This window comes from Benincasa hispida, chromosome 10 (assembly GCF_009727055.1).
Source record: "Benincasa hispida cultivar B227 chromosome 10, ASM972705v1, whole genome shotgun sequence".
In the NCBI taxonomy this organism is placed as follows: Eukaryota; Viridiplantae; Streptophyta; class Magnoliopsida; order Cucurbitales; family Cucurbitaceae; genus Benincasa; species Benincasa hispida.
The window spans coordinates 23,355,834-23,381,392 of NC_052358.1; the positions used below are offsets into that span (position 1 = coordinate 23,355,834).

The following is a 25,559-nucleotide window of genomic DNA, read 5'->3' on the forward strand; positions in this document are numbered from 1 at the left end:
AAAATCAAACTCCAACCGAACTGGTATCCAAAATTTGCGAAACATGTTAGGATAAAAACGTTGGACACACAATAGCATAGTTTTCACCTACTAAGCTAGTTTGCAATTTGGATTCAAAGTTTAGAATTAAACTTAAAAACATCAAAATGACATCCTTGACTCAGTATTATTAACAAAATTAAAATTGAAAAATGAAGAAAGAAATAGAACGTACCTGTGAAAAAAAAAATAAAATTATGGGTTTAATTTAACCAATATAGAAAATTTTAGTTTCAAATTAATTTGATTTTAAATAGAATCATGTGTTCACTTGAAAAAAAATATATATCTAAAATTTGGTCAAGCCCCATTTAGATTTTGTTTAATGTTTCTAAAATTTTAAGATGACTCACCATGCAAATCACAGTTGTTAAATAAGATGTCCAAACACTCAATGAGGCAACACAAGAATAACAAACAATAAATCAAGGAAGAACACACAAAGATTGGTAACCCAATTCGGTGATGAACTACCTATGTCTGGAAGACAGTGTGCCCAAGAAAGATAATTTACTAATATTAAAAAGTGAAACATTTACAACTTAATACTTTTCTATAAAGTAATGGCATTGACAATGACACACGTAGAGTTTAACTTACTGACCACCTAGGCTTCCCTAGCCGTGAGACTCCTTCTCTATAGAATTTAGGTTCCCTTAAGTATGCAAATATTAGTGAATAACACTTTAGTTCCCCTTAGTAGACTCTCTATTTCTGACGTTATCTTTCCATCTACTTGTGAAGATTATTCACTGAAACAATTTAGGGTCCCCTAAATTGGAGAACTCCTTCTCGAGTAATAGAGTCTTAGACTTCCCCTAAGACCAAGAATCCCTTCTCAAGAGTGAAGTCTTAGACTTCCCTTATTACCAATAAAACTTATTGTTTTAACAAAATTCGACAATGATTTCTCACAGAAAATTGTAGATCAAAGACACTGTTAAATTAAACTTGTAGTAAACAACCACAATCAAAAGGAAAAACTTCAAATAGATTAGAATGGAAGTGGAAACCCTAACAATCAAAGACTTGCAAATAAATAAGCACAATAGAAAAGGAAAACACCCCTAATCGAAGTATGCAAACAATGAAAAAGGAAAGAATCCAGAAAAAATAATTATGCACGATTTTCTAAATAACTGAAAGAAATAAAAGTGGGAATAACATCTTGAGAGACATCTTGTGTGACAACTCTATAACAATACCAAACCATCAAGTAAATCAAAAGCCATCAACCTTAAACAAATATAAAGTCAATAACAAAACTCTAACCATTACAATTTTTTTTTAAATAAATCATTATATGGTTAGAGATATTAAAAGATTTGAATATAACATAGTATTATATATAAATATATAAATTAAAATTAACAAAATGAGAAATAATTAAATTAAAAACAAATCATTATAATTAAAATTTTAACTTGAGTAAAGAGGAAACAAATCTGTATAAAAAATTCATTTAATAATAAATTGATAACATAGTTATCAAAACTAAATCTAAGGAAAAAGTTTTTCTCAAATTACCTAACAAAATTACAGGGCCATCAACTAAAAGTAATCAAATGGAAAATCAAGAGTTGCCTTAGGCCTTTTAAATAGTATAGATAGATTACCTTTTAAAACTTCATTTGCAAGCTTTTACCATTTGTTTAATATTATTTTTTTCAAAATATCATAATAAACTAAAGAACAACATCACACGACATAAAGAAAACAAAATAAAATAAAAAATTATTCAGAATAAGATGATAAAAATGTTAAAAAAATAAAAAAGACACTTTGGCCTTTAATGCAAAGGTTGTGACTTGTGCGATCGAAAAACGTGGGAGAAAGAAATATTCTCCGAGACTTGCACCATATCTTTAGCCTGTTTGATAAAGAAAGAAACCTAAGTTATATCAAGCACATTCCCACATAGGGATTGTTTATTTAGTGGGAGAGTCTAAAATTTTTATGGAGTAAATATATGGATTACTGTATTTGTTTTGCAGTAATGTAAGATGTTTGGACATATGAAGACTTTTAGGCATCTTCGAATGTTCTTATAGAGGATAATTTGAGAGTTTTATGTTAAGGGAAGATGCTTCAAAAATATATAAATCACTTTTCTTAATTTTTAATTTATACTTTTTTTTAAGCAAAACAACGAATGGTCATGAAATTGAATTTTTAAAAGGGTTTCTAAAAATAGAAAAAAATAAGAGAAACTGTTTACACAAAATAGTAGAATTTAATCATTTTTTAGATTTTTATAAGTTTTCATTACTGATAGACTTCTATTGGTCTTTATCAATGATAGAAACTTTTCTATTATTGATAAACGCTGATAGAAGTTTATCTTCTATTGGTGTCTATTAGTGATTTTTTACTATTTCTATAAATAGTTTGACATTTTTTATATTTGTAAAAACTTTTCAATTTTAAATTTGATTCTAAATTTAATTTTTAATTATGTCTAATAAATTTGTGCATTTAAAAAAAAAAATCATTGAGTTCTCAATAAACTATTAGGTAACAATTCTTTTTTATATATAAAAAAAGCTTTCACCTATCTCTATGGTATGATATTTTTCACTTTGGACATAATTATCTTTCATGATACTTTGTGTTTCGAAACGCACAAAAGAGTTCATATCAACTGAGATAATTATTATCACTTATATAGTATGTTCATCTCTTCCATAATGTAGGACTTTGTTAGTTTGCTCACATTCCTAACCATTTATAATTTTAAACCATATTTTAAATAAATATAATATGAACAATTTGACTTCCCAATCCCAAAAAGAAAAAGGACATTCATCAACATATAGTTTAGACTAGGAGACAAATAATCAAAGTGATAGTTTGTTACTAAGAAAACAGTTGAATACAAATTGCACCAATTTTTTTGGCTACTTTTTATTGTGTCCAACCACAATTTACCACGTGTAGAAAACCATTCTTTCTATTTAAAAAAAAAAGTACCTAAATATTTCCATGTTATTAAATAAACCAAATAAACTTAGAACACAATCATTTGTCGAACTATAATTTGATAAGTGGGACTATTTTTTTTTTTTTTTTTCATTTCTTTCAAGAAAAAATATATTTTTTTTATCACTTTTTCATGTAATTGAAATAGGTTGCACAAAATCAAATAGTTGATGATATACTAAAATATTGTTTATAAAAGAAAAAGTAAAATTTATAGAACAACCATGTGCATGGTTCTGAAGTTTAATTAGTTAAAGACACACAGTGGCTATATATTGAATATCCTTCAATAATGAGTGGTAACATGTTGTTTAGCGTATAATAATTAAATGTTGTTCAGCGTAGGACAACATGCATATAATAATTAAATGTGTTTCAGCGTAGGACAACATGCATATAATAATTAAAGTTTGTCTTCAAATATCTAGTTGCTCCAAAAATTGTAATGGGAACTTGTCGTCAGAACGTCCGCCGGAAAATTGGTTCCACCGTGACTGCTGAAAACTGCCACCGCCTGTAATTCTGGATCATTGTTGGGTTCGTGAACCAATTTTTTTAGTCTCTCTATCAGTTTTGTTCCTCCAAATTCATACACCACGTCTTCAATCTACTCCCATAATAACCAACAAAAAAAAAAAAAAAAAAAACAATCATTTTAGTTCATTTTTATTTCATGATATTTGTTTTATATCTTTTAAAAATTTAAGTTTATAAACACTACTTCTAAATTTATTTATTTTACTATCATTTACTTTCTATTAATATTTTAAAAAATGAAACCAAAATTTAAAAACTAAAGTAGAATTTTCAAGCACTTCTAGAATTCAACGAAAATTTTAATTATTTATGAAAGAAAATAAATATTAATTTCAAAAATAAGAAAACTAAAATAAAAATCATTACTAAACGAGACCTAAGATATATGTTTGATATCCAATTGATTTTTAAAAAATTAAGTAATTTATAAATAATACTTACACTCATTGAACTCTTTTGTTTTATTATATACCTTTTTCTGAGTGTTTTTAAAATTCTAACTTCAAGTTTTGAAAACTTTTTTTTTTTTTTTTTTTGTTGAAACAATATAAAACCAGAAAAAACTATATATGTTAGAAAATCATGGAAAAGAAGCAGAATTTTTAAAACAATTGAAAACTTCTAATGTTACATAGGCACACATACTCCTTCCACTAGATTGTCACACGTCACATAATTTTTAAATACTTAATTTGTTTATAATAATGAAGGTTTTTTCATGCTTATCAAACAGGTTTAATAGAGAAATCTGGTACTATAATATTACTTTACTCCTTTCCTTTCATTAACTATTTGACACGTTATTCACACAATTCTTAAATGGGCATTCAATAAATGAAGTCTATACCACCGTAGTATATTAGAAAATTTTTCGAACATATACCTCAGCGTGGAGCGAATATATGATGGTACTTTCGAGATCGGAATAACTAACATTGATGATCTCGACTCGCTCTTCATTAAAGATACGAATAATCTCATAAAATATAGACCGATCCTCCAACCCAGTCGTTAAAACCACCTCCACGGCAGAGCCCATTTCTTTGATTTTCAGTTCAGGTACATTCCTATTCTGGTTCGTCGACAATGCAGTGTATGACGGCGATGACAATGACATTTTCGACTTTCTCAAAAGTCTCTCCTTCTTCTCCTCATCCTTCTTCAACTTTATCTCTAGTGATTTAATGGACTTTATTACTTCCTCTATCTGCTCCGACACTGTTAGTGGTAGCTCCTATAATTTTTTAGTGAAAAAAAGGCACCATTAATACCATAATGATAAATGGGAAAAAAGATAAAGATAAAAAAAGAAAATGAAAAAAACAAACATTTGAGTGAGGGGTTGGGAGGAGGGAATTCAAGTTGGAGTAAAGTGATTTCATTTTGTTTCTGCGATTTTTTTCTATGACCTTTCTTTCAATTTTGTTAATAATAACATTTTATGAGTTCATTTCACGATTTCCCGCCATGAAATAATAATAATAATAATAATAATAATAAAAGATTCAAATGTAAGAAAGAAATTACAATGGAGTTATATGTATGTACAAAATGGTGTTATATATATTGGGGAAGAAAGGGGTGTGACGCAAAATTGGACATGAGGGATTGGCGTTTGATGAAGATAGATGGATCACGTGGTCAGCCGTCATCTTGGAAAAATATTAGCAAAGGATCAGAAAATAAACACAACACACATTGGCCGTTTTTTTGGGAGAAACTATTGGAGCAATATTTATTTCATTTTTCCGAAACTATTTTCTTTAGTTATCAAATATTGATTTAATTTTTTAAAATATTATTAAAAAAAAAGGTAACAAAATATAAAAACTTATACGTAGAATTAGTATTTATAGGCACTACTTCAGCAATTAGATTACGTGATATTTTCCAAATGTCAAGTAAATGATATAGTTGACGCATATAAAAGCGTCGAGTATTCGACTGTCAAGTATAAAAACGTCAAGACAAATATTTTTTGATACAATTTTCATGTCAAGAAAAATAATACACTTAACACTGATGTTAAGTTGATTAATTCTTGACATTTATTACGTATCATATGTGATTACCTTTTACATTTTTTATTTGTCAAATATATTTTTATCTTGACATGAAATAATGGACAGTAATCTAATTATTGACTCATTTTTAACGTAATCTATGTTTTTTTTTTTCAAATAAACATTCGAATTTAATTTTTCATTTTTCATTTCTTGCATTACATGTGTTCCAATAAGACAATTTCGTCAACTAAAATAAACAGTTGCACATAATTCAGGTCTACATATTAGTCCAATATATCCAAAGTAACTTAACAATTCAATTCTTCTATTACCTTTCATGTATATGAATGATTCCAAAATTTATAAGGCTAATCCACAATAGTATATACTTTATCAACCCACCCCAATATATGGTAATTCCAAAATTATAAGACCAATCCATATGTGCTATATATTCCAAAAATCACAAGACTAAAATTATATCCCCCACCATACATTTTTTTGAAGTATATAACCTACAATGACTATGAATAAAACATTTACATAAAAATAGTTTTGGGCATTCCCATGTAGCCACATACACAAAATTTATAGGAAGTCCATCAGATATAGCGACCTAAATATTTAGCCCATTCCATGCATTCTTTATCCAATCCAAGTTGCAAGTACGAGCTCCTCGCATTAATTTATAAAACATAAAAAGTCAAATATACATTATGTATACTATTTATACTATTTATAATATTACAATATATGTAAGTAGTTTAAAGACATATCACATCTGCGATAATATTCTTCTCTTTAGTCATGATTTCTCGCATATATCTCATAACATAATACCCACATTCGACAATTCCCACTTGTAAAGGACACTACAATACAAAACCAATAATTAATATATATCATACACATGCACTAAATATACGTCATTTTATTAATTTTTTTAATGCTCTTATACTTGCTTTTACTGTTTTCCAAAATGTGGTTTTTCGAGTCTTTTGCAAATTCTTTTGAGACTGAAAAATCGTCATTCCCCTACATTTGCCAAAGAGTATAGTATAATAGTCAAATGAAATAAACTNGAGATGGAAAAAACATCATCATTGCCATACATTTGCCAAAGAGTATACTATAATATTCAAAATGAAATAAATTTTACACAAAAAAGAAAACCCAAGCAAAGTTAGCTTACATGTTTGATATCTTCTTGCGAACTTGTTCTCAATGAGTCAAGATAGTACACCACGTCATCATACGCATTAATAACAATTAATGACCAATGATCACTAAATAAAATACACAACTAATTAGTATAGAACATGAAGGTAGCCAATTACATTAATATTTTCTTGGGCTAAAAGAACAAAAAATTCTTTACTCCATCATAGACCAAATATGCAAAATTTTCAACCTGATTTTCTCATATTCCATTATTTGGTATACAAGTTCAATGATCCAAACAAAATTCCACATTGAAAAAAAAAAAAAGAAAAAAAAAGTGATTTTGCCTTCAAGTCACCCAAGAAGTAAGGTAGAACATGGGTATAAGGAGCGATAACTAATTATACTTATCCGAGATTATAAGCAGCAATAACTAATTGATCATGTTTGGAAGCCATTAATCTACTACAAAGGTTCAGAGCTCTAACTTCTCGAGTATTTTGGCCCGCAGATATTAGAGATAGATCTACAAAAATGTACTTCGACCCTTTATTTGAATCAACAATGAACGAGTGTAGATATTTACAATAATAGATCAAACACATTAACTTACTACTAATTAATAAAGTGATAATATATCATAAACAAATAACATTTACTTACGCAATATAAACTACCATTGATAAAGTCTTCACTTTTTGCATGCTACAAAATTTGATCACATCTTTTCGCAGAACATAACTCTTTCGGCCAAAACCAAAGAGCTCAACAAGTAGTTGGAAGGAAATACTAGTCCCATCAACCATTACCTTTTCAGCATACCTAAGAATAGACTTCAAGGATATTGATAAACTAGATGGTGCACTAGTAACTTCATTCTCTTTCGGCATCGTCCTTAAAGCTCTTTCCTAACACAATTAAGATAGAACATGAGTAAAATGTTCATTCCTAAATAAGATAGAAGAAATATGGGACTCATACCATTCTCCTTCAAATAAGATGTAGAACAACCAAGTTATAATTTCACCTTCTTCCATTTCCTATGTGTGGTTGATGCACTAACAACTTCATTCTCCTATGATATAAATATAACAATACAAACAAGTTAAAAATTATCATAACTAATAGTTTTAACCTTAATACATAAATTAAATAAGAGCGATAAATAGAGGTTCATCCTTAAAAGAGATAATATATTATGTCGTTAACCAACACTTGAGCTGGGGAATGTTTAAATCAAGAATAAATCCATAGAGTTGATTTCCTTCCAAATTGAGAATCTGTAAGTTTGGAGATTATTGAAACCTAATGAAATCGGACCGATGAACTTGTTGTGCGCCAAATTCAGGCGAACAAGACTCTGAATACTAAACAAAACTGCCAGAATCTTGTCGGAAAACGAGTTCTGTTGCATGTAGAGGTTCCGAAGGGAACAAAGGTTTGCAAAATCAGACAAATAGAACATGAAAGCATGTTAGAACGAAGAGATAGGGTTTGAAGTTGAATCAAATTTTCAAGGCCTAAAGGGAGTTGCCCGACGAAACCAACGCCGGGAAGCCGCAGTTTAGTAACCCTCCCGCAGCTGCAAGTAACGCCAAGCCACAAAGAGGAAGAGAGTTTTATAAAATCTGGAGCTTAGAGGTCGACAAAATATTGCAGCGGCCACGCACAAGAGCTTAAAGGTCGATCGACTAAATATAGGGCATTTAACCCTTTTACTTCTTTAAAATAATAAGTAAATTATTTTTTATATTTTACTTTACACGAAAAATGTCAAGTAAGAATTTATTATACTCACGAAAAATGTCAAGTAATGGTTCATGTAAAAATATCCGAAACATTTTGTCAATCTCTGCTTTTTTAACCCTTTTACTTGACATTTTCTTTTCTAAAAGGTCATTACTTGACCTTTTTTTTTCCCAAAGAAACTCAAGTAATTAAAAACTATAAATGTCAAGTAATGTAGATTTTATAGTAGTGAAGGTTATTTATTTTTTATTTTTTGAAAAAAATCAAATGATTATCAAATCAGGCCTAACTTTAGAGACCCACTATATGTACATTTTCTTTTTTTTAAAAAGTGTATTGGAGTGGTCCATCAACTTTAATTTTGTATCTAATATTATTCTTTGATTTATTCGAGGTTTTTTATTAAAATTTATAGACTTACTAGATATTAGATTGAAAGTTTATAATTATAATATTATAAATAAACTTTAATTTTATATCCTATATCATTTATTTTTTTATAAAAAAAAGTGAATATGTTATTAAACAAAAAATCAAAGTTTTGGAAGATTTTAGATATAAAATTGAGGGTTTTAAAATTTTAAAATTTTTAATTTTATAATACTATTATACATAAAATATCTAGGGGGCGTTTGGGGTGTATAATAGGTTATTATAGTTCGTGGCTTATAATAAACTGTAAGTTTTTATAATCTGCATTTGGGGTGCAGATTATTATAGACTGGTTTGTAATAGTCTGTGTTTGGGGTGCAGAGTATTGTAGTCTGTCTTATAATAGTTTGTGTTTGGAGTGCAGGTTATTATAATCTGAATTTAACATTCTATAATTTGAATGTAGATTATTTTAGACCGTGTGTAACTTTTTCTACTACCAGCTTTTATAATACTAATAATTATGCATATGAAATATTATGTTTTGAAAATATAATTAAGACTATATGTTCCACTAATTTATACAAAATTAATTTGATTATAATTTATGCTAAAAGCTAACCACCATTTTTTTTTTTGTCATTTTGGGAGGTACTTTGGTTAACATGGCAGAAAAAGAAAAAAAAAGTACATTACTTTCAGATGCAATTCATGTATTTCATATATAAACCTATCTTTTTTGGAGGTACAAAAAAATGTAAGACAAAATAACTAACTCATGATTGCATGATTAAAATATGACCAAGAAAATTTTATACCAAATGTACTACAAACTTAAATGCATAATTGAAACAAAGTAATCATTGTTCATTATTGAAAAGTAGTCCAAAACATGGTTGATCAAACATTCTCTTCAAGGAGGAGGTTGCAATAGTCCAATTTCAGGGCCATGGGAATGGGATATGAAGCTCTTCATATCTTGCACACTACAGAATATGATTTGCATAAGCTTTACCCTTTGTCAGTTATGCAATTCAGGAATATCTTAGAGTTGGTTTACGTCTTCCGCATGTAGTTCGCTTCAGTTGCACGCTTCTCTTTTAGTCATTCTGCAATCGCCTTCAATTGGTCATTTGCAAACTCCATCACATTCCTAACAATCTCTGTCATTTCATATTGATTCCCACTTCGCTTCCTCTTACTTCCTTTCGAAGCATTTTCTACTTCAGTGCTTCAACCAATACGTGTTCCATGCATGTCATCCTATGACATGTCCATTCCCTTACTAGACATCGTGGAGATGCTCGGATCCGATTCATGAATAGGAATACTATCATTCATACGGTTTGGCACGTTAGACCTTCTGTCCACAAAGGTCTCTGACGTCCTCTCGTAGCCCGATCGTTGCCAAACAAGGCCAAATCATCATAGTATAGGAACGACTTGGTAGAAGCCCCTTTGCTGCAGGATGACTCTGCATGAAGGGTGAAGTGGATGTTATAATTATGTTACCAATATGCGTAAATCAATTTAGACAAAATTGCACCTTCACCCATCCATTGAATAACTCCCACTCTGCAATGATGCATTGGAATTCTTCATGTCAGCTGAATCCACTATAAGTCGGTCCTCTCATTTATGTGATCGATTGGTAAGTTTTTTTCAGGGATTTGACTCGACAATCTATAGTCGATGATCCTTGGATATTACAGCAGGAAAAATTCTCAACCATCAAACGTTGCAGTTGTGCCAAATACCCAAGTCGAAACGTCCCATTCTCTGATCTCCATTCACCAGATATGACCAACGCCACCAAGCACTCAAATAGCTTTGCTTCTTCTTCTTTAGTCCAAGTGTGCTTTGGGGCTCTTGGGAAATTGACATTCTAGTGTATATACATATACATTTTAATTTAATTAAAAAATAAACAAAAATAGGAAACATAATTTATGGATAAATTGATGTACAAAATATAGTAAACATAATGAGAGAGTTCTGAATGAAGATATTTCACAACATACGACAAAGAAAATAAGCGTTCTAATTGATTAAAGAAGCATAAAGGCATTATATGCTATGAAATCCCAATCAGTAAACATCTGTTGCGCCAATTCATCCCTCCATTGGGTCCATTAATTTGAACTCTCAATATAATTGATCTCATCCCCCCTAGTTATAGCAAAGCTTAATTCCACCTCATCCAAATCCTCGATTAGTTCACTGTTAGTCATCTCCCTATTGATAAGATTGTACAAAAAACAACACGTCATGATGGTTCGACATTGGATTTGCACTGGGTAGTATGATTTTCCTCGCAAGATTTCTCATCTATTAGGTTTTATGTCTTAAAACTCATGGTTTGTAAATAATACAACTTATTCTGAAAATTTAATAAGTTGTTATTGAATATATGAATTACTTATTTCATTTTAGAAATAAATCCAATAAACTACAAGATCCATAACTGTTACATGGGTACTTGAACTTTATGTGGAGACATAAAAGTGGATCAGGTTCGAGTATATAGTCAAAATGATCTATAGTATATGAATAAGGTTGAGTGCCTTATTCTGATAACGTTATTGGATGCGGCTCACTCTGTAGTTGTTACAAGGAGTTGTAAGTGCTACAAACGATGTGATCCTAATTCGTCATGTTATGGCATGAGAAGTGGGGGCATCCTATGCAATGTGTTTGTACAAGATCGAACCACGAAATTAGTCACTCTTACTTTATAACATTGTTTACTGTTTAAGACTGATTATTTCAAAACAATGACCTAGTTAACTTGACCATAATCCTGAGCTAACTATGAACTTCTGTTTATTCAGGATTATCCTTAGATTTACATAAGTGAGGGTTGGCTCAATAAACCTCTATTTCAGGGGTAAGAATAGTAGATAGCTGGGGACATAGGGTGCAAGATGAAATTCACTCCTATCCACTTTTAGGGATAGTAGAGAGGTTGTTTTCTTAAGTGCTGACTTTAGGTCTTGAACAATGGGCCCCACCCTCTCATTGGCCCGAGAGGGACTCGGTTTGAGAGGGACTCGGTTTTGTGATTGGATGACAAAATAATTGTTCATTAGGGGATCAGTGGGGACTTAAGGAACAAGAGGTAATTTTGGGGATAAAATAGAGATTTGACCCAACCATTATTACGAATAACTTGTGAAGGGTTAAATTACTAATCATGGTTATATCAAGTGGACATAATATATCTACAGTGAGGGGAGTACAACTCTGGGCTTTAGTGGAGTGACCCAGTAGTAAACGAATGGGGGTTAATTCAGTGTAAAGAGTCTAGTCAATTAATCTTGGATTGTTGGAGCCCATGATCAGTAGGTCCACGAAACCCCCCTACTAGCTCATAAATGGATTGGCCTTAAAGTAACGTGATAAGTTAATTTGAAACATTCAAATTAGAATTGAGGGAATTAGTAATTATATGTGATATAATTACGCGTTTAATTTTGGAATTACACAAAATTGAAAAATCAATAAATATTTAAATATGATTTAAATATTAAATTCATGAATAGGTTTTCATGATGGAGGAATTTGTGTTAAATGAATTTTATATTTGATATTAAATTAATTAGAATTAATTAAATTATTTAATTAATTATTTATTATTAATTTTATTAGAAAATTAATAAATAAATTAATTTTGTAAAATTAATAAAGTTTTAAATTTTGAAAACAAAAATTGATTTTAGAAATCAATCTGAAAAATCAAAATTGAAAAAAGATGAAAATGGAAAATCCCAAAAGTGGGAATTCTTCACTTTCAAACCAAGATGCTCGCTCATTCTCCACTCTACTCTTGATTCAATCTTCCAAGCATGAGCGCTCTTCATGCAGCTATCTTCTTTGCATGATGGTCTTGCAATAAATAGAGAAGATTGGGTTGAGAATCGAGATGTAACTGATGCACTTGATAAACTTTTGTTGAAAAACTTGAAGATTGAAGAAGGTCTTTTTCCTTGGTGCAGCAGTGTCTTCTTCTCTAATTTTCCTTTATTCAAGTTTATTTTGAGTCCCACAACTCAATCTAAGGCACCAAGAGAATAGTAAGGAAGTCCTTGAGGCGGTTCACAAAAATATTTGGAGGAGATTTGTAGCTGGAATCGAGATTCAAGTGGTACTACAAAGGTTTGTCAGGAAACCCTTTTATTGGTTGATAAGCATGCTTAATTTAAAGCCAAAATTAATGAATTAGAATGCTTATTGATCCATTTCGCTTCTGCTTCACGTTCTCTGGCTCTAACACCATCTACCCTTCAACAACCCAAACGTTCTCTCGATGACATTTCGTGCAAAAGAATGCTTCATGTTAAAGAATTCTCGTGGAGTTGTTGGTGCATTACCTCCTCCATGCCACTGTAAAAGTTGGTAAACACAATTTGATATGGCTAATTCGTAATAAGACAAACCCTAAAACAAGTTAAAATAAAGAACATTAGTAATATACTTAAGAAGTTATAACAGGGAGGCACTCGTCAACACCCGTGATAAAAAAATGTTGGATAAATAGGGAGAAGACATACTATTTGCATTTATGAAATAGATGGAATGTGTTTGTCCTTGTACTTGAATACAAGTGAGAACATAATTATAAAGTGTACAAAATAAAAAAATATATATAATAGGGTCCAACCTTAGAGTTATGAAATTCATTTATTGAAACTTGAATTTCAGATAATATTATTAATAATGATAAATGATAAATCGACAATGTAAATAGAACGACCAACAATTGGTTTTAAATAATAGACAAACAGTAAATTATTTCATTCAAGGAAGAAGAATTGAAAATTAGAGACGAACAATAGAGACAATAGAAACTAAAAACATGCAAAGTTCATATAAACACAAAATAAGAAAATGTTGGAGACAAGAGAAATGAGATACCAATTGCATTAAGCAAGTAGATAGAATGAGTTTGGCCTAAGTTGAAGTGAAATGAGACACATATATATAGTTGTGTGAACTATTGGCCCATGAAATTTTTTATGTGGGATGCATATATAAACAAAAGTCAATAATTTTGACAAAAAGCTACCCAATAAACAATAACTAACAACCACTATCAATAAGTATACAATAAACCATTCGAAAAAATGGGATATGAAAATGATGAATACAATAAACAATACCTAACAACGACTATCAATCAATATACAATAAATCATCCTAAAAACAAGGGATATGCTAATGATGAATATAGTAAACAGTACCTAACAACCACTGTCAATCAATATACAATAAACAGTGGTCAAACGGAGGCCAAAAATTATAAAATGGATAAGCAATGGACAAACAGAGACTAAAATGAACAAAGAATGGACAACCAGTTACCAAAATTTATGGAAATGGCTTGGACAAACAGAGGCCAAAAGTGACAAACAATTGATAGACAGTGACCAAAATGGACAAACAATGGACCCTAATTTAGAAAATGGACATATAATTAAATCAAGAATGAACATAACACTATAGACAATAACCTAATCAAAATCTATTCTTCTTCATCAGTGTAATGAAGAACATAACATATAGACAACACGGTGAAAATAACCTAATCAATGGACAACCAGTTACCAAAATTTATGGAAATGGCCTGGACAAACAGAGGCCAAAAGTGACAAACAATTGATAGACAATGACCAAAATGGACAAACAATGGACCCTAATTTAGAAAATGGACAAATAATTAAATCAAGAATGAAATAACACTATAGACAATAACCTAATCAAAATCCATTCTTCTTCATCAATGTAATGAAGAACATAACATATAGACAACACGGTGAAAATAACCTAATCAAAATGACCAAATTTCATCAAATTCATCAAATACCCTAATCAAAATTACCAAAACCCATCAAATACCCTACAGAATCAACCCAAGAATACCTAGCAGCACAAACACATGTTTCTCCATTTTTTTTCTAATTTAGAAAATGGAAAAATAATTAACAAACAAAAACGGTAATAGAAAAATAATGAACATGAAATGAAACTCAGAGCATAATTTTGAAGCAAAATAATTAAGAGTAAACCAATGAGTATGAAATGAAATAATGGACAACAGTGGACAAACATAGAATTTTGAGCTAAAATTGAAAAAAAAAAAGACCTTATCATCGTTTGGAAAAGGGAAAAAGAAGATTACCTTCGACCATCCCCCTACCAAGCTCCAGATCTCATTCTTCACATCCTACCACTCTCTAAACGATAACCTCCACCCTTATAAGCACAATGATCCCTAAACCAAACAAATTAGGGCCTATTTCGATGGAGTGAGAAGATCGAATAAAGCAGAAAAGATAATCAAAGTTTGGAGCGGCGAGAGAGAGATCATTTAGAGCAGCAAGGGGAAGAGACACAATCTATAGATCTGTGAAGGGTCTAAAGAAAAACATGAAAGAAGAGAACCACCATAAACGTAGATCTATATATCTGTGAAGGGCTAGATCTATAGATCTAAGGATCTAGATATGGTTTCGACGGTGATAGAACTGATGGAAATGAAGAAACGTGAAACCAAATCTGAAGATAGTACCGAAACGAAATCTGAAGCCAAAGAAGTAAAGAGAGAAGGAAGAACGAAACCAGATTTGAATATAGTGTTTGATCGGATAAGACATAAATGACTAGGGAGAAAAGAAGAGATGTTGCAAATAGTGAAACGGCGTTGATCGTGGGGTTGGGAACAATGTTCCCTAGGGTTATAATCTGAGGATAAAATTGGAGCTCCAACTAAAAATAGTTGGAGCCCCAAACATGGAGTGGACTATTATAGCTCGCTCCACCTCACTCCACTTTTGGGCCTAAACATGCCAGTTAATTTTTAAAATTGATGAATATGTCAAAGATGTAATAGATACAAAATTGAAAGTTTAAGTGACCTTTTAGACATAAAATTTAAATCTTAAGAATAACATATGATATATCATAAATTCTTAAAATTTAGTAATACAACAACTTAAAAGACATGGACTAATTTTAATGAATATATATAAGCGAGAAGTTACGCAAAACATATATCTTTTTATTTAATACGATTGTAGGGGTATGAGATCGATCGAACTCTAGACATTTGAGATGATAATTTATGTACTATATAATGAGCTACCAACATTTTTATTTTGTTTTAAATGTCTAATTATTGCAAACATACGACATATTTTGAATACACATCTACTCAATGATCCTAGAGCTCACTTTCAATTATGTTTTGTGGTTAAATTACAAATTTGATCTTTATATTTTAGAAAAAGCTAAAATTTAATTTTTATGGTTTGACAGATAACCTCATGAATAGATTTTACAAGGACTTTATCAAATCATGAAACCAAATTCTAAATTCTAATTATAAACTAAAGGATTAAATTCTAAATTCTCTAAATAATAGGTATTAAATTTATAATTGAACCCTTTCTTTTTTAATTTTAGAACTAGCTTTTTTCCTTAAACTAGAGGCTATGTTTGTTTTACAAAATACTAAAAACGGCACAGTTAGAGACCCGACCGGGGTTTTTTTTAATCTTTTCATAAAACTACACGTGCTATTTTAGATGTCGTTGCCATATTAAAAATATCTTTCCGTTTATTTGCTCACAACATTATTCTTATTTTGTTCAAAATAATTAAGAGAGTGTCAATTTTCTGAACAAAACTTGTTGACTCCAATAACAAGGCGGGCTGTTATAGAAAAATACAAGTGAGGATTTTGCTACTTTGGTGAAAGACTCTGATGCTCCATGTTCAAAATTTGCTATATCCCTTCTTGCATTTACCGTTAGGGAATGTATCTCAACATAAAATTTTCAACCACTTTATTTCGAGTAGTTATCTCACCAGGTTTGAATGAATACGCCCACTGTCTGGCATCTCTTAATGAGAAGGAAAAATTGACATTTGGATCACTTCTGGTGTGATTCCAGGAATTGCGAATGTATTGCATATCTCTAGAAGGTCTTCAAGTGAGTGTGAGGGTCTTCTCCTGGTGAATCTCCAAACTATCCAGTAGCTTGAATCATTTGGAGTATTACAAATTTCATTTCAAATCTTTGCCCTTCAAACGTAGAGTGCATGATACCCGATGAAAAATCATAGAGATTAGACGACACATTCCCATTAGGATGAAGTTGTTAATTACATTGGCAGTATTTCCTAACGGGTTGGTTGCAATCCTTACATTGACTAAATTTTGTGACAGGTGTTCGTTGTTGTTGTGTTGACCTACTATGTTGCGTTGCCTTTGCCTTCAATGCTCTATTAGGTCTTGCTCTTCGCCAGAAGGTTCTTTCAATCTCTAGGTCGTATATTAGCTCCAATGTACTCCCGTTGCTCATATAACGTTTGCAAGCTTAGGCTATCTTGCAATACACCTTTGACTGAGAATGGGAAAATAAAAAAGAACTGAAATTGAATTAGTTAGAGAAGTTCCGGACAATAACGCCAAAAACTTGTTGCTCGATTTTGAAAATGTTTATCTTGTTACTATTGATTGCTCAGATTATCTAAAATTAAACATAAGTTTCCCTTAATCAAACCCAAGTATAAACTTAGTTAGAGTATTCTAATGAGTACTGGGGTCGAACATAGGGACTTTTATGACAACTAATTAATGTTGGTCATCTAATGATTTTCAAACTTCAAACTTAATCAATTTTCTGTTGAATGCTTAAACTAATAAAATGAAAGACTCTCTGTAGACAAATGAAAGGAAAAACAAGATTAGAAATGAGTTGAGGATGAAGGTGGATATGCATTGAACATGGAAAGGGGTATGCATTGATAATGGAAGTGCAACACAAATTTAGCAAGCTTGTTTTAAATAACTAACAATCGATGGATAAAGTAAGGTTGAGAAGATTCTTCATCATTTGCATGATGTGTATAAGGATCAGTTCATGCCTTTAACTTAACAAAGTACAATCATCACTTCTCAGTGTTTTAGCCACATTAATCTTATTTCTAAGATGCATGCTTAATCTACATAAACAAAAGAGTGTCTTTATTTCTAAAACCACTACGTTTCTTGTTTAATGATTTCCACAGTCAATTACTCTGTCAAGCAGTTAGCTATTTCTACTTGAACCGATTGATCAAATAGATTCAGACAATAGAATTATGCACATATTAAACAAGATAAACTTCTACTTATGCAAAACTCATTAGAATGTTGATTTATTCTTTCCAATTCATTGAAGACTTAGCTATTCAATGTGGGAAAAAGTAAACACATAGAGGAATAAAAGATGATAAATATCATGATTTATATTAAGAATGAAATACAAATACATGTCAATTTCTTAATATAAATTTGAAAGAGAACATCGTTAGTTTTTTTACCCTTAATCTTAAATTATTTAATTAATTAATATTTTGATGATAACAAACCTGAGTTAATTTACTAATAATTTTAGTATATTGAAGTGCCTATTACTTAGAGCTCATAGAAACCATTCCAAAGAAATTTGAATCACTTAAATTGGAGCTCAAACAAAAAAGATATTGTCAAAACAAACTTAACGTAAACATACCCGATATCAATGACGTAGCGACCAAATCATCAAAGTAGACCAATTGAAAGGTGCCACTTAGAGCATGAGAGGAAGGACATTGGTGGACTATTGATTTTTAGATTGGGTTTTAAAAAAATGAACTTAAAGAAAATGAATTTTAGTTTTTGTTTAGTTTTAACTTAAAAACAAAATGATTTTAAAAAGAAATGAATTTAAAAAGTTATACATACGAATTATAATTTTTCTTGGTTAAATAAAAAAAATTACATATATACATTTGTGAGTGTGTATAACGGCCACCATGTTAAAATTAGAAAAAAAAAAAATATTGGAAATATTATAAAAGTAAATAGAATATTCATGTTGTAAATATTCATGTTGTCTATCTGCCTTGTAGTTATTATATAAGACCACATCCTACTTAATATTTTGTCTATAAATAGTGATATTTGGTGGATTTTAAATTTTCACTCAATTTTCATATTATTAAAATTTTATAGTTTTAATTATTTTATAATTTTATTTATTTATTTATTATTATATTATATTTTATCCATATCCATTGTGTTTTGTTGTCCTCCTTAATTTCACAACACGTTATAAGCACGAGCTCCTGTTGCTTCCATCACTAAAGATAGGTCGGTTTTTTCCTCTTTATTATAATTAATAATTTTTTTTTACATACTTAATACATATTAAATTTCTAATATAAATACAATATTTTATGATAATGTTGTCATGAAAAATCTTACAAAATTAGAATTCACACACCCCTTAACATTAATGGCAATAATTATCTATCATGGGTGGTTTATGCCGAAATCCACTTGGATGCTATGAACTTGGGAAAAACAATTAAAGATGAATATACGACATCGAGTTAGGACAAAGCAAAGCTATGATTTTCCTTCGTCATCATCTCCATGAGGGATTAAAAATGGAGTATCTTACAATAAAAGATTATCGTATCTTGTGAAAATTTTGAAAGAAATGTATGATTAAAAAAAAAGGATTATTCTTCCTAAAGCTCGTTATGAGTGGATATATTTAAGGCTACAAGATTTTAAATCAGTAAGTGATTACATTTCTGCATTATTTAAATCAGTTCAAAAGTGTTATTATACAGATAAAAAATTATTGATGTTGATATGTTAGAGAAGACATTTTTTTTTTATATATTTTTATGTCTCGAATATGCTCCTGCAACAACAATATTGAGAGAAAGGTTTTAAACATAATATTTTGAACTTATTTCATGTCTTCTCATGGCCGAACAAAATAACGATTTATTGATTAAGAACCACGAATCTTGACCAACTAGAACAACACCATTCCCTGAAGTGAATGCTGTGAATGTCAATAATAATTATGGTCGAGGTCGTGGTCGTGGTCAAGGTCGTGACCGTGCTTGAGGAAGAAATAATTATTATTTTCATGGTGGTTATTCTAATCATTCAAATTTCAAAAGAACCACAAAAAATAATGATCATAAAGGAAAAGCTCTACATGATAAAAGTTCAAAGAGTGTTGAAAATAAATGCTTCCGATGCGGAATGACTAAGCATTGGTCACGTACCTGCCGAGTATCGTATACTATGTGATCATGTAGCTACTGTCACACTTTCTCAAATTACCTTTTTAACCTGGAAGAGAATATGACAGCAGTAGTTACCAACCTTTTTGTTGGCACTTACTACCTACTAACCTGCTTAACCTTTCTCAGAAACCCTGGAATACATACATGTATACTTATAAACATACTGAATAGATTAACCAAAACTTAATGTTCTTACATCAACAGGGTTCCATAGCCACTATTCACATTCACAACTATGTACATTACAAAACCTAGTGAGCCCAACATACACCCTAGTCCCTGTATGAACAAAACATGTGTACTAGTATTTACATAACAAACACATAGAGTTCTTTAAGCTTGAGTTCTTGAGTGGCAAAGTAGCAAAAAAGTTGTCTTTTGAGGAGTTGACTACTACCTGGGGGAAGACATTTTAAAAATAGGGTGAAGCCTAGTGAGTGACTTAAATAAAACATAAATCTCATGCTTAAAACTGGAAACTAGAAAATTGAATTCTGAAAACTGAACTGACCAAGAAAATATGTACATAAAACTTAGAAATATATAGTAATTGAAAACATAGCTAAACTGATCTTTAGTTGAGAGAACCCTTTTGTTCAACTCTCAACATCAACTCTACTTACGTACAAGTGGTTCTAGTTAAGTAACGTCGTACCCTAGATACTACTGCTTAGATACCTTTTCAGTATTCTTCAGTATTGAGCTGCTCAGATACCTTCTCTATTTCCTTCAGTATCGAGCTTAACATGGTTCTAGATAAGTACCGTCATACCTTAGGTACTACTGCTCAAATACCTTCTCAGTGTCCTTAAGTATCAAGCTGCTCGGACACCTTCCCCCTATCCTTCAATATCGAGCTTTTCAGATACCTTCTCTAAGCCTTCAGTATCGAGCTTAACATATCCTTAAAGAACATCTGTATTACACATGTTTACTAAAAATATGATATTATAACATAACTTTAACATAACTTTCATATGTACATGGTTCTTTAACGCATGCTTATAAACATCAAAAGTACATATACATAGATATAACAACATGGTTCTTTATACTTTGTATATGCTATAGAAACTTCCTTTAAGAAAACTAGCATGCATTAGCCCACCTTACTAAAACATGCCTCACAAACTTTATAAACTAGCATGTTTTTATAACTTAGGAAAACTAGCTTGTTTGGTACTTCTTGTAAGATAACTAGCATGAGAGTAAACTTCACTAAAACATGGGTTTCTAAAACATTTAAAAACAATCATAGTCACTCAAGACTTTGGCAATCTTCCTAAGGTTGATAAGCTTCTCCTATTGGTGTCAACCCTGTGGATGTAACAACATATTTTAGCTTCAAGCAATTGCCTCCCTTTTGAGACTAACTTTTCAGAATTAAGCTCATATTATACTTGACATATTGACTTTACTTCCAATGCCAACTTCCCTAGGTGTTGATCACTTAGGATTTTTCTTTAGGTGTTAACTTGGCTTATGCGACAATCCTTCCTTCAACCACACCAACCGAGCGTCAATCGTCCAACCTAGGTGCCCTACATGTCGTCCAAACTTTCAAGAGCCTTCCCTTGGACGTCTAGGTCACCTATGCTCACCTACACAGCCCCACGGCCAGCCCAAGGCATGCTGAAGCTCGCTACAGCCCGTGCACACTCGGCCTTCTTGAGTTACTTGCTTGTTCAACCCAAGCAGCTCAGATTCAATTTATAATTCATATAACTCATGATATAGACCCTATCTCAGGAAATGTTCTTCTACAAACTTGTTCACAATTGTCTTAGAAAGCTTACCTCAAAATTTGGGCTCATAATTCTTCTTCGTTTGATCAGGAGCTTCAGATCTTGACCATTAGTGTCGATTAACCTGAGAACTTAACCTCTCTGCAATTTCTTTGTTTTCTAGCCTTCTTCCTTAAAGGTTTTTTTTTTCAGAAGACATACATACGAAACTAAACTTCTTTAGCTTTCAAATAGCATGAGAAAATTTTCCAAATCGAGCCTCTTAATTTGAGTTGCTTTCTTATCCTTTTTAAGCAACTGCCTATTTTTTCAACAATTTCCAAGTTCGAATTCCAGAGTAAATAACTCAAATTCTAGACCTCATCTTAAGAACGTTCCTTCTACAATATTGTTTATAATTGAGTTAAACATATTACCTTAAAATTTTAGCTAAAAAATTCTTATGGCTTGGCCGAAAATTGCAAACTCTTAACACTGGCCCAGATTCACCTACAAATCTATCCTTTCTACAAATTTTTAAGTTTTCAGCTCGATTCCTTTGATTTTTCCTTCTGACAGCCCTAGCTCATAAACTAGACTCATTTAGATTTCAGATGCCTTTGAAATCACCTCAATAGCACGAGTAGATTGCCCGAAACGATCATTTAAATTTGACTTACCTATATACCCTAGGTTGTGAGCTACTGTTATTTACTAAATTGGCACCTAGCCCACACTCATGGTCACTTGCACAAGTCCATCGCCGATCCTAAGCACCCCATGATCGTCTATACGATAAAACAAACTCTTTGCTCTATCACTTAACAACACTCCTAGAGTTAAACGATCGTTTAGCTATTACAACACGATCGTGTACCATAACTAGACTCATTTAGATTTCGGATGCCTTTGAAATCACCTCAATAGCACGAGTAGATTGCCCGAAATGATCATTTAAATTTGACTTACCTATATACCCTAGGTTGTGAGCTATTGTTATTTACTAAATTGCCACCTAGCCCACACTCATGGTCACTTGCACAAGTCCATCGCCGATCCTAAGCACCCCGTGATCGTCTATACGATAAAACAAACTCTTTGCTCTATCGCTTAACAGCACTCCTAGAGTTAAACGATCATTTAGCTATTACAACACGATCGTGTACCGTAACTAAGCGATGAAGCCTGAAGTACATGATTGCTAAGCGTGCTCTGCACAACACCCGCCCTCCGCGATCGTCTAAGCGAGTATGATGTTTTGAAGCATGATCGCCTAAGCATCACTTAGCTAGCGTCTCTGTATCGCATATGCACGATCGCATAAGTAGTAACTAAGCGATGAAGCTTGCTAACTACGCGATCGTCTAACGTACGCCTTCTTCTAAATGATGAGCATCGCATGCTCCCACTACGATCGCCTACCTTCAGTGCCTACGCGATCGTGCAACCAATGCCACGCGATATGGCAAACAATTTATCCCATCGCTTAGCATTAGCTAAACGATCGATTAGAAAATACTATACGATCGTCTAGAAAAAAGTGTCAAAATGATCGCTTAGTTAAATCCCAACGATCGTTTACCTGAGGCTACACGATCCAATCAACGCTTGATCTTCTTCTTCGTTGAGAAATGCATCGCCATGCACCAAAGCTTCATCACGAATGACTCGATGAACTCGAACTTTTTGAATTACAGACTCGATTGCAAAGTTAATTTTTCCCAAAAAAACGTAGGGGCCTTTACAATTAACACTTTGTAATACCGAAAGCTTTAACAAAAAGACAATTTAAAACCTGAAACGTTCATAAAAAACATTCATCCACAAATACAGAAAATGGTTAACCATAAATGCAAAAACCCACCACGACTGAAAATGGCGTTCAATTCAGATCTGTAATTTGGAATATAAAAAACCTGGCTCTGATACCAATTGAAGGAAATCGACACTCAAGATTTCCATGAGCAGCGGAACAAGACTATTTCAAATTACAATCATGAATCAACAAATCATTCACAGTCGACTTCAAACAAACGGTTATACAAAAAAAATCTAGAAATTACAGCATGAAAGTCTCAAAAGCACAAAAGGCAAACGGTACAAACATGTGTGTGTATCTCCATGCTCCGTTGCAAGACCGCTAGAACAACAGTGACCACAAACACTCGATCTACACGATCGCAACACCGTACGAACACAGCACGAACACTTTGCTCGTCCTCAACGATCTCCTCAATCACGAACTCCTCCGCAACACTAATGGCCTCACACAACACCACGAACGGTCTCCAGAAAACCTCGACAGTGTTAAGTTGAGTATGACATCACCAACAAGGCGACCTTGGTATTCTTGGTGTTAGAATCAAGAGGGTGGCCTCTGCTCGGACTTGGTATGAGGCAGACAAATGGAGGAAACAACGATCGCGTACACGATTGGGCAAGTGGGAGATGACGGAGACCTATCGTATAGGTCGATGCCCAATCATTTAGATAAAACTATGTCATCGTCTAGCAAAAGCAATATGATCGTTTAGCTCTATCGTTCAGCTTGGTTGTCACCTATAGACTCTACACGATTCATTTACCTTGGGCCAGCGATCATCTAGCAAGATATGTGATCGTTTAATAAACATTGTACGATTATTTAGCTCTCACCTACATGATCTTTTAGCTTGCCCAATCGTCGTTTAGTAAATCTGTATTTACTTGACGACTTTGTGGGTTTCTTTTTGCGGAGAACTAAAAAAAAATCCTTTTCAAAACTTTTGTAAAAAACTTCTTTTCAAAATAGGAAATGACTTTCCTTTTAAACTCACGGTTACCATGATCCAATAACCACCCACTACTTTGGTTATTTAAAAGAAAAAGTATTAATTATCTAATAATTAATATTATTGTAAAATATAAAATGATAACCAACTTATCATACTATATTTATAACCTATAGTTTTAATATTTCATCTCATGAAACATATAAACCATAGTTTTTTTTTTTCTATTCCATGGTACTTAATGTAAATCTCAATTACATCAATCCTTCACTAGATGTATCTTATACATCATACCGATTATACCATATATAATCAAAATACCTCTTGTCAATTTGAACATTTCAAATCAACACTAAGATTTGATCCTCAACAAAATCCAAGCTACCAAGGGGACCTCATGGAACTGTAGATCCGAAGCTCCAACTGTACGTGAATAACTGACTAAACTCTTTAGTCACGGGATCCACCATCCGTTAACTGTCAGGCACTCCACTAAAGACTGACAGCTGAACTCTCCTCACTATAGATATATTATGTGTCCATCTTAACCAATCAACAGTGCGATAACCTTTCAGAGATCGCTCGTAAGTTCAATTGGGCCAATAACCGTTATGCTTCTATAGTTACATCTGTCTCCTTAAGTACCACTAATCCCTCTAATGAACATAAGTCATAAGCCACTATGTTCAAGCCCCGGAATCAGCCTTTAAGGGAGCAATCTCTCTACTTATCCCTGCTTCGGGAAAGAAGTGAATTCCATTTTGTAGATTGAGTTCCCAGCTCTCAGATCAGACAAGTCTCCAAAAAGGTAGGCATGTTGAGTTGGCAATCTGGCCATTCTCACCCATACTAATCAAAGGACCGCCCTCAAAGGCAGGAGTTCACAAAACACTCAGGATTGAGGTCCTGTCACCTATGGTCATTTAGGTGAGATGCAAGTCTCTAGTATCAACGGCGTTATATACAGAGTCTAGTCATCTCGTGGTCCAGGTCTTATACAAATTCTTTATATAGGACACCCCCACTCTACGTCTCCACATGAATGGTCAGGATCTACCATCTGTAGTAGTTTACAACACTTGCAA

The 25,559-nt window shown here is 32.0% G+C and overlaps 1 protein-coding gene across 1 annotated transcript in view; it reads right to left on the reverse strand.

Annotated features, from left to right (window-relative positions):
* Window positions 1-3,442: 3,442 nt before the first annotated feature.
* The window catches only part of LOC120088983 (transcription factor bHLH162-like), a 47,995-nt gene continuing 25,878 nt past the window's right edge, over window positions 3,443-25,559 (reverse strand). The window contains exons 2-6 of the mRNA XM_039046422.1: window positions 7,750-7,797; window positions 7,532-7,630; window positions 4,884-4,976; window positions 4,439-4,786; window positions 3,443-3,625 (exon numbers count right to left, since the gene is read on the reverse strand). Of these exons, the coding sequence (XP_038902350.1) occupies window positions 3,443-3,625; window positions 4,439-4,786; window positions 4,884-4,976; window positions 7,532-7,630; window positions 7,750-7,797 (771 nt within the window). The remainder of the gene's footprint in view (window positions 3,626-4,438; window positions 4,787-4,883; window positions 4,977-7,531; window positions 7,631-7,749; window positions 7,798-25,559) is intronic.